An 11,456-nucleotide genomic window follows, 5' to 3' on the forward strand; every position below is an offset into this window, starting at 1 on the left:
CAATACAGGCACCATTTTTAAAGTTAATGACAATTTTTAGCCCTGAGTGAAACCAGCACCATATATTATTCATTACTGCCTACAAGATTAAGGGAATATTCATTTTTAAGTCTTCTTTGAGGCACCAAACATGCCATACAGACCCATGAAACCTGTGTATTCCATGTTATTGGCATACCCAGCCATTGCTGTGTATATTTTCTCAAACCATTATAGTAAACACTTCACAATTTATGTAAGGTGGCTGTTATCAGCATCTCTATCCATGTTATGGTGCTTTATAAATGGCATTTATAACTGTAGTCCTCATTATCCAGATGATTTATCTCTTAGCTTTATAATACACTCAATAAAAGTTATCGCTGGGTTACACAACCCCAGGCCATGCTGCAAATAATTATCCATCATGTTTGTTCCAGGATTACAGCGCTGAAGCTTCACTGTGCTGCACTACGGATCCCAGGAGATCTCTGTGTCGGTGGAAGGGTTAAAGCTTTCCGTGTGCTGCCAGCTGCTCCCTGCTGCACTGAGGGACTGGCACAGATATCTGGCCCTTTCAGGGAGCCCCCTCTCAGCCTCCTTCTCTTCATTCCATTCTCTGCTCTTCCCCACCCCCCTTCTCCTCATAATATCCTCCCATTATTACACAACACATGCTGCTGCTGCTCTCAGGGTCACCATTGGTTTAAACTGTGAATTGGAAGGGTTTTTTTTTTGGTAAATATCCAGAAAGGAACTGCGGGCAGTCAGCTTGGCAGTGCATGGAAGTCAGTCATATGCTGTAGTGTTTATCTGCCCTGCATAGTCAGAACGTTAGAATCTTTCCCCTGTGCCTCGTCCCTGCTCCGTTGCACCAATTCCACTGAAGAATTGTAAGGTAAGAAGTTACTTTAACTGTTTTCTCAACTCTTTTAGACAAAGTTGTCACTTCCTGCACACAGATCTGTCTCTTAGACACATATACTGTGTAATAGTGCCTTGCTGCCATACTGCTGTGCCCTCTTTGCTTAGAGTGCTCAGGTTACCCCTCTTGTGCCCAATATGGTGAGCAAACTGTGTGTAGGATTTTGTTACTGTCACCGCCCCCATGGCAGGCATTAGTTACCGGGTGCCCTGATCAGAGTGGGTGCCTTTGGCCGTGCACATAAGGAATAAGGAGCAGGCCAGGTGTTCAAGGAAATCTGCCCAAGGAATGCCTGTAGCTGTTTGTGTACAAAGTGTGGCGTGTTACACAGATGTGCTCAGCCACTGACTTCCTCTCATTTTTGACCTGCTAGGTAAATATTAATGGTTAATGGAAGAAGCAATTGGCACTCCATTTGTAAATGAGCCCCCGTGTGTTAAAGTGTTCAAAAAACAACAACTTATGTGCGCACCATTATGCTGACATGAGACAAATGGCAATGCTTTGTGGCTCTTTGAGTAATTCTTGGAAGCCAGCTTGAATGTTAAGGGGTTAACTGCTTTGGCTATTCTAGATATTCTTGGAGCCATACATATACATATATATATATATATATGTCTAATATAGCAATGGTTATAGGTAATTCATAGTATAGTGCTGAAGCAGTTCTGATACAGTTTTTCCCACAGACTGGTCCAGGAGCACCAACCTGAAGGGAAAAAAAGTGATCTTTTTCACTGGGGGGTGCATAATGTTTTGGCCCCCACCAATGAAATAGACTTTACGCGTCTTTTAAATCAGCCAATCAGCTCTGTTCTCCCTATCACTTGGTCAATTTTATAATCAGTTAAAAACACTGGTACCAGTATACTAAGGGAGGGGGAAATTTGGGCCAGTGAAGTTAACCCATTGCAGTCAATCAGTAATAACCATGAAAAGTCTTCTGCCAGATGAATAATCACGTTTCTGATTAGCACTGGTGCAAACTTGCCCAGCTTTAATAAATGGGGGCATTTACTAAAACCCTGGGCAAAAGTGCAAGCGCATTAAGACTTACAACAGAACACCCCTTGCAAAAAACCCTTGTACCTGGGAGCCGGCTGTGCTCTGCACCTTGTGCAACATTGACAAAAAATCCTCACCACTCTCTAACTTGCAAGTCTGAATGATGAACAATTAGCGGACAGGTAGGGGATAGGAAGTGGGAAGCCTATGTGGCAAACACAAGCAGCATTCTATCCATGGGGGGGGCACAGGTCTCTGAAATAGTCATATAAAACCCGAGGCAATTTATTGTGGCTGGAAGACAACATGCAAAGTGCGCAGATTGTGCCTGTTTGTTGCACTTTGCACACTACATGCCACCTTGTAAATCACCCCTTTTTTTACTTTATTTATCCTGGTGCGGTATTAAGCACATCTTTATGCACAAATTTCCATGTTTATTACCCACAATGCAGCATTTTTTCCAAAAATAAAATTGCTGTCCAGCGAGGAGTTACACCTACTGCCATTGTGCCGGTGCACCCAGGGTTCCACAGTGCCAAGAGGAGCACTTGGTCACGAGTCAACAGAAGAGGCAGGATAGACGCAATGGCGTATTTCACAACTATTCTGTGCAGGAAGCATGTTTGGACACAAGTACTATTAATGAATGGCGCCAATGAGCACAATATTTGCTTCTATTTTAGTGTGACCACAATTGCAGGTCTAATCTGTTCTTATTATCAGCATTGAACATTTTATCATTGTACTTCAGTTCAGCAGCCCCTTACAGACACAAGTTTATACTCTGGGATCATTCGGCAGATAAATTCCAGCAGTTTATCCCACATTCCTGCATTCCTTAGGATAATCTTTGACTTTAATCTTTGAAACAAGTGTTTATGATAAATCCAGCCTCACTCGCTGTCATTGATTATAGATGTGTCTAGAAATATGTGATTAAAGTCCAATTTATATTTGAATTAGGCTTTAGTGCAATATATATATATGTGATACTTACATGTCTCCTGCTATACTAGTACTGCATTTTGTGCACATTATTCTTATAAATACAAGATTTTGTGTATTTTTAACCCCTAGGGGCTGATTTACTAAGACACGAATTTGAATCCGAATGGCAAAAATTCCGATTGGAAAACGAACATTTTGCGACTTTTTCGTATTTTTGCGATTTTTTTTCGTAGCCGTTACGACTTTTTCGTAAATCGTCGCGACTTTGTTGTAACCATTACGACTTGCGTGAATTGTTGCAAATTTTTCGTAGCCGTTACGATTTGCTCGTATCTTGTCGCAACTTTTTCGTATTGAGCGCTCATAAACTGCGGGCAAAACTTTCAGACTTAGCATGATTTTGGAAGCCTCCCATAGGACTCAATGGCACTCTGCAGCTCCAACCTGGCCCAAGAAAAGTCACGATACTGAAGCTTGAATGAATCCGAAACTTTCGTACTCGGTGCGAAGGCTATGAAAAATTCACGACAATTCGCGCAAGTCGTAACGTTACGAAAAAGTCGCAACATTTTGCGTAATGGCTACGAAAAAGTGGCGACAATTTCCGAAAAAAATCGCAAAATACCGATCATAACGAAAAAAACGCATTCGGACGCTTTTCGGACGTTCGTGGATTAGTAAATGTGCCCCCTAGTGTAAAAGATAAGATTGCTGTCACGAAGCATTGCCATTCTTATAGCCATTTACCAACTGTCTGTCATTAACTACTAATGTTTGCAGTATCAGACTGGGGTGTCTAGGGCCCACTGGGGCTGCTGCCTGGGGGCCCCCATACCCCAGTTGGGAGCTACTACACTTTTGATGTCAACCCTCTTCCCCCCAACCACGTACCACACTTCCTCCTTGCAGCCGCGATGGGAGGGGGTGCACGGGGGGATCAGGCCTGGGTTGGCAGAGGCTGCAGGTCCTATGAGGGTCTGGGCCCACTGCGTTTTTTCCCAGAGCCCCGCCAGCCCAGTCCGACCCTGTATGTAAAGTAATTGTAAGATGAGTCTTTTACAATCACTGGGTGCAGCCTAAGCACAAAAATAGTCACACATTTAATCACTATACACAACATATGTGGGTCTACAAAGTGGTGGCAGACAATTTGCTTGTTGCATTTCCTTTAGTACATGAGGCATAAAGCATTAGCGGCTTGACCAGGCTGTAAGTACATCCCTCCCTTTGTGTATGGCACCTATACACGCTTTCTGTGACACCAGCTGAATCACACATACATAAAAGGAGAGGCACAAGTTACAATCATTAGTGACCAATCTAATAACTGATGTAAATATTGAAAAATGATGGCAGTGGATTGGACTTTATACTCTATTAGTAAATGAGCCCTCCTCCCTATAAGAGACAGACAAATGCCTAGAATTTTGTATATTATTTTGCATTTGTTCAGCATAAAAAATTAATTAATTTACATTTATTGACTTGCTCTCTGTTGGAAATGTTACAAATAGCTTCTTTAAAGGGGTTGTTCACCATTAACTTTTAGTATAATGTAGAGCAGTGATCCCCAACCAGTGGCTCTGGGGCAACATGTTGCTCCCCAACCCCTTGGATGTTGCTCTCAGTGCCCCCAAACCAGGTAGTTATTTTTGAATTCCTGACTTGGTTTTTGGTTGAACAAAACCAAAATTTACTACCAAATAAAGCCTCCTGTAAGCTGATAGGGTGCATAGAGGCTGCCTAATAGCCAATCTTAGCCCTTATTTGGCACCTCCAATAACTTTTATGATGCTTGTGTTGCTCTCCAAGTCTTTTTACATTTAATTGTGGCTCACAAGAAAGAAAGGTTGGGGACCCATAATGTAGAGCAGTGGTCCCCAACCAGTGGCTCATGAGCAACATATTGCTCCCCAACCCTTTGGATGTTGCTCTCAGTGGCCTCAAATAAAGTGCTTATTTTTGAATTCTTGGTTTGGTGGCAAGTTTTGGAGGCATAAAAACCAGGTGTACTGCCAAACAGAGTCTCCTATAGGCTGGCAGTCCATATAGGGGCTGCCAAATAGCCAATAACAGTCCTTATTTGGCACCCCCAGGTACATGTTTCATGCTCGTGTTGCTCCCCAAGTCTTTTTACACTTAAATGTGGCTCACAGGTAAAAAAGGTTGGGGATCCTTGATGTGTAGAGGGTGATATTCTGAGACATTTTACAGTTGGTATTCTGTTTAATCATTTGTGTTATTATTTAGCTTTTTGTTCAGCAGATCTGCAGTTTGGAATTTTGGCAGCTATCTGGTTGCTAGGGTCCAAATTACCCTAGCAACCAGGCAGTGGTTTGAATGAGAGACAGGTATATGAATAGAAAAGGGTAATGATATAATATGATGTAAAAACTACAAAAAAAAAAAGAATGCAGACCATCTGAAAAGTTGCTAAGAATTGGCCATTCTATAACATACTAAAAGTTAACTTGAAGGTGAACAACTACTTTATGATTCAAGAGTTGATATCCTTACCAGGGGCTGAGCTACAGGCAGGGTCGGACTGGGCCGCCGGGACACCGGGAAAAATCCCGGTGGGCCCCGGCCCTAGTGGGCCCCAGCGGCCCAGTCCGACCTTTGCCGGCGCTCCCCGCTACTGACTGTTCCTCCCCGACACGTTCAATTTATACGCGCTCGGGGAGGACGTCAGGCGGGGGCCCTTCGGGGGGGTTAGGGGACGCGGCTGGGGCACCTGCAGGGCCCCTGGGGCGGGAGCCCCGGTGGGCCCTGCACCCCCCAGTCCAGGGGCCCGCACGCCCTCAGGTCCCGCCAGATGCTCATGTCTCCAGGGTGGGGGCAGCTGCACAGCCTGTACCTGGGCACTGGTACATATAGTTACTTTATTGATCCTTACCCAGTATTTACAGATCTTTCAATCTCCTTGTTACAGATCTTGGGGGAGTATTGAGTGTTCGCTATGCAGCCACAAGAAGCCACTGGTGTGCAGTACAGCAGGTGGAATGAGAACAACCAAGACCAAGTCAGTGTAAACACCTCTACGACAGATGCGCCAGCATGGAGAAGGTGATACAGATATGTGAAGATATGTGAGAATGAGTAAAGAATGAGTAACATAGATATATGAACTGTTATCAGAGCAGCCAAATAGATTCTTTAATTCCTTCTACAAATGATGTAGGGACAGTCCCAATTACAGAGAAAGTACTGCTGTTTCATCCTGTGCTACAGGAGAACCCCATTAGCTGTTTGGTGCAGGGTACCCATCTCCCCTGGGATATTAAGGAACAGTAACTTCACTAATCACATATGGACTTTAGTAGGCGATTTGAAAAGAAAGCTGCTTTGATGATCACACTGGTGGCTCCACTGCGGAAATTTAGTATTGGGAAAAAATAGTGCAGTCCAAGAGTCCATTGAAAAAAGGATGCAGTTATCCAAGCCTATGATTAAGTGCGCACGCTCACGAAACGAGTTAGGCGTTCTGTTTTTAAATGGATCAATAAAGACCTGCTTTTAGTGTCCGGAGCGCTTGGAGTGCTGCTTGTTTGATAAGCTGGGGAAATCAGTGTAATAAGCACTCTGTACATCCAATTTAGCAAGCATGGGCAAATTCATATTGTAACATTAGGGCTACAGGGAACAAGGTCATTATGTAAAGGGGCATACACTCACGTCACCAATGTGAATGAGCCTTAAAGGAAAACTTAACCCCAGAAAGAATCTTACCAAACTGGAATATATATATACAGTGGTGTGAAAAACTATTTGCCCCCTTCCTGATTTCTTATTCTTTTGCATGTTTGTCACACTTAAATGTTTCTGCTCATCAAAAACCGTTAACTATTAGTCAAAGATAACATAATTGAACACAAAATGCAGTTTTTAAATGAAGGTTTACGTTATTAAGGGAGAAAAAAAACTCCAAATCTACATGGCCCTGTGTGAAAAAGTGATTGCCCCCCTTGTTAAAAAATAACTTAACTGTGGTTTATCAATTTCAATTTTCAATTTCAATATCAATTTCTGTAGTCACCCCCAGGCCTGATTACTGCCACACCTGTTTCAATCAAGAAATCACTTAAATAGGAGCTACCTGACACAGAGAAGTAGACCAAAAGCACCTCAAAAGCTAGACATCATGCCAAGATCCAAAGAAATTCAGGAACAAATGAGAACAAAAGTAATTGAGATCTATCAGTCTGGTAAAGGTTATAAAGCCATTTCTAAAGCTTTGGGACTCCAGCGAACCACAGTGAGAGCCATTATCCACAAATGGCAAAAACATGGAACAGTGGTGAACCTTCCCAGGAGTGGCCGGCCGACCAAAATTACCCCAAGAGCGCAGAGACAACTCATCCGAGAGGCCACAAAAGACCCCAGGACAACATCTAAAGAACTGCAGGCCTCACTTGCCTCAATTAAGGTCAGTGTTCACGACTCCACCATAAGAAAGAGACTGGGCAAAAACAGCCTGCATGGCAGATTTCCAAGGCGCAAACCACTTTTAAGCAAAAAGAACATTAAGGCTTGTCTCAATTTTGCTAAAAAACATCTCAATGATTGCCAAGACTTTTGAGAAAATACCTTGTGGATCGACGAGACAAAAGTTGAACTTTTTGGAAGGTGCGTGTCCCGTTACATCTGGCGTAAAAGTAACACAGCATTTCAGAAAAAGAACATCATACCAACAGTAAAATATGGTGGTGGTAGTGTGATGGTCTGGGGTTGTTTTGCTGCTTCAGGACCTGGAAGGCTTGCTGTGATAGATGGAACCATGAATTCTACTGTCTACCAAAAAATCCTGAAGGAGAATATCCGGCCATCTGTTCGTCAACTCAAGCTGAAGCGATCTTGGGTGCTGCAGCAGGACTATGACCCACAACACACCAGCAAATCCACCTCTGAATGGCTGAAGAAAAACAAAATGAAGACTTTGGAGTGACCTAGTCAAAGTCCTGACCTGAATCCTATTGAGATGTTGTGGCATGACCTTAAAAAGGCGGTTCATGCTAGAAAACCCTCAAATAAAGCTGAATTACAACAATTCTGCAAAGATGAGTGGGCCAAAATTCCTCCAGAGCGCTGTAAAAGACTCGTTGCAAGTTATCGCAAACGCTTGATTGCAGTTATTGCTGCTAAGGGTGGCCCAACCAGTTATTAGGTTCAGGGGGCAATTACTTTTTCACACAGGTTTGGATTTTTTTTCTCCCTAAATAATAAAAACCCTCATTTAAAAACTGCATTTTGTGTTTACTTGTGCTATCTTTGACTAATAGTTAAATGTGTTTGATGATCAGAAACATTTTGTGTGACAAACATGCAAAAGAATAAGAAATCAGGAAGGGGGCAAATAGTTTTTCACACCACTGTATATATCCATAAATATTGCCCTTTTACATTTCTTCCCACCATTTAGTTATGGTCTCTGTACTCCCTCAGAGATCACCTGGCAGAAAATAATGTAACAAGAAGAAGTGTGGGAATAAAAGTGAGAACTTTGTCCATTAATTGGCTGATGTTCCCTAACATGTTTGTGTGCCTTGGCTTGTTTGTGTGCACTGTGAATCTTATGATCCCAAGAGGCGGCCCTTAGTACTTAAAATGGCTATTTTCTATTTAGGATTACCCAATGGCACATACTACTAAAAAAACTGTCAGATGAAGTGGCCCCATGCAATTAACCCTGATCCAATTGCAACAAATCATTGCAGGATATTAGGCTGTGTTTGCAGGCACAATTTTCATCTCATCGTAGTTTATTGACAATGTATTGGTACAAACCCCAGTGTTGCACCATGTATATCCAAAATTGAAGTAATAAGTCCTAAATGAGGTGTTCTCCCACTCCAGGGCAAAAAGGCTTTTTTCAGCCTCCAAAATCCAATACAGAGTCACTGTAATGTTCCAAACAGAGTAATGGAAAAAAAAGATAAAAAAAGGAAATAATATAATGTAGTGCTGTTTAATAAAAACAATAATGTGCCACAAGCCAACCTCCAATCAGCGAAAGGCAATGTGATTTAACTGGATTAGAGCTCTTTAAGAGACTTATGATAACACAGTACCAGTCAGTATAGCACACAGCCATCAAATAAAAGTGACTAAAGTGATGAGGGTATAGGAATATATTGGGTTGGTGATCCAATTAATGTGAATCAGTCTTTGGCTCAGCGGCAGCACTAACTGACACTAAACACGTCTAGAATAAAGCTACACTGTTCCCCCCAATTTTAGATGTTCCCCTAATTTTACCACAAGTTGTAATAATGTACAAATCAGCCAAATAAATTTACACACTAATAAACAAAGATTTGTTTCCCCATTTAAAGGAAGCAGGGGCTGTGCTGACACTGTTTACTATCTGCATTTTCTATGCCATTCATTTAATCCTATGTCTTTCCATCTCTAGGGTCTACAACCTGTTGTGCACGGGGAAGCTTGGCATCGCCATGAAAGTGGCTGGGGGACTTGCACTGTTCTGGATCATTTTCATTATTGGATATGTCACTGGATATTATGTTCACAAATGCAAGCAGCAGTGACACCCTGCCAACTCAAGGGCCACATTCTGGGATGTGCATTATAGGAGCCAGGCCTTAATTCTTCAGACCGACTGGTAGTTTCCACATATATTCAAATAAAGAGAAGGTTGTGAAAAATGAACATTTTAGGACACAGCTGAAACTACTGTATGCTCTGTATGGAGCAGAGAATAGCACAGATACTTCTACTCTTATAATACATTTTTATGACTGCAGTCTATATTATATAATGTGTTCTAGCGTCTGGAAAATCATTTGGATATTTTTCATAGCAAGAACAGTATAACTAGTGAATCAATGATCTTTACCATTTACTATGCTAACATGCACCACATCAACCAATTAGTTATGCACTTTCATATTGAAACTTCAGCAGATGGTTCTGAGCTTGTTGCAATGGGTTACAGCATGTCTTACTTAGTAAATGAGTAAAACTACACCTTGGATTACTTCTCCATCTATTTTAATCAGTGCTTTGAGCCAGTGTATGTGTCTGTGCATACACAATCTGTGCAAATAAAATAATGCCTCTCCAAAGTTCCTGTACACATTCATGGAGAGGCTAGTGCCCTTATGTGTGCTGGATGATTATTGCTTTGATAATTACTGTCAAAAGGCAGAGGACAACAATATAATTTGAACTGTTTTTCTTTCCCCCTATAAAATCAATTATAATGGTCTGATCCACTTCATCATAAGCAGAAAAGAGCACTAAGAGCTAACATATGTACCTCCATGAGCACTGTATATTGCTGATAAAGAAATGTATACTGTTCTCTTGCTGATCTCAGGAGTAAATCTAGGAGCTATCATTTAAATATATTCATATATTTCTATTTTGGCCTGTAATGTAGTTCTTTCTCAGGGAAAAAAAGGAGTAAAACAATCCAGGAAAGAAACAACATGGGAATGTGTATGGTCAAGGCAGTTTCCCTAGAATTAACCAGCAGAGTGTACCATTAATGTTTTTGCAACATGCAAGGGTTGGAATACCATATATAATAGCACCACTATGTATGGACTAGACATATGGCAGCCACTTGCCCTGACTCCTGCCGCAGAATTGCAGTAAAGTGTTGGTAGCAATGAATGTGGCCGGAGCCAGGGGAGAAGGAGTGGGCAAAGTTTAGTATTCTGAGATGGCAAAGCTGTGTCATTCTAGGTACAACTTCCTACATAATCTGGCAGATTAGTGGGGAGATCCATAGCGCTGGTTGCAGTGGGGGGGGGGGGGGGCAGGCCTGCAGTGTTTTGGAGATTGATAGTTACATACACCCCCTACTCCGTAGCTCAGAAAGAGATTCCAGATATATAGAAACACTGGTGTAACAGCCACCCTGCTATAGTTTCAGAGTATTATGGTCTGCACCCTGGCTGAACACCACTATTTGCTATCTCACTTGCATTTGCTGCTGAGCAAAGAATGAATGAGCAGATGTTGATATCACATTAGAAACTGCTGAATGCTCTTGACTCTATGCCAGGCAGCACTGTTAATTTTCTGTTGGCGCTTTCACTCTGTATCCATAGGTCTAAGCAGGTAATTGTCAAACAATAAAAAAAAATAAACCAGGAAGGATGGTCATAGTAACTAAATGTGAACCTGCCAACTTGGGGTTAAAAGTGAAGGAAGCTGCCAAAGAGAAGTATGCAAATGGAAACACTACTAACCAGGCAGGCAAATTATGAAAGATCAAGCTGCTCAGAAATGGAATAGATAGGGAAATATTTTGGAAATGCACCAAAATGGCAGAAATTTCACTGATGAAAACAGCTGACTGAAGATAATTTGCTTGTTATTGGAATATTGAAAGGAAGTATAGGTACAATTTGACAAGTCTGGCAAACTATTTATAGTTATTATGGGCTCCCAAACTCACAGGGGTCAGAACTCCAGCTCCCCTTTATGGTGCTTATTTTCTTACCCAGCCTTAAACAATACAGCTGCCATCTTTGTTCCATGGATCAAGGATGATGTGTAGGGCTTTAAATATCTATGTGTCACCATTGAGGTAGATATTGTGCAGAGGGCACTGTTGGCATGCATGAGT

General features: G+C 41.9%; 1 protein-coding gene across 1 annotated transcript; it reads left to right on the top strand.

Annotated features, from left to right (window-relative positions):
• The first annotated feature begins 592 nt into the window (after positions 1–592).
• Positions 593–10,241, top strand: smim1 (small integral membrane protein 1 (Vel blood group)). The gene is made up of 3 exons (XM_002937455.5): positions 593–877; positions 5,793–5,926; positions 9,273–10,241. Exons 2-3 carry the CDS (start codon positions 5,820–5,822, stop codon positions 9,403–9,405), a joined length of 240 nt encoding a protein of 79 aa, XP_002937501.1. The 5' UTR covers positions 593–877; positions 5,793–5,819; the 3' UTR covers positions 9,406–10,241.
• The last annotated feature ends 1,215 nt before the right edge of the window (positions 10,242–11,456 follow it).

Source organism: Xenopus tropicalis, chromosome 7 (assembly GCF_000004195.4).
Source record: "Xenopus tropicalis strain Nigerian chromosome 7, UCB_Xtro_10.0, whole genome shotgun sequence".
Lineage (NCBI taxonomy): Eukaryota > Metazoa > Chordata > Amphibia > Anura > Pipidae > Xenopus > Xenopus tropicalis.

Excerpts from the sequence above, each read along its gene's own strand:
- smim1 (XM_002937455.5), top strand. The coding sequence starts at position 5,820 with ATGCAGCCACAAGAAGCCACTGGTGTGCAGTACAGCAGGTGGAATGAG. Across the intron at positions 5,927-9,272 it reads GATGCGCCAGCATGGAGAAG|GGTCTACAACCTGTTGTGCA; the intron begins GTGATACAGATA and ends TTCCATCTCTAG.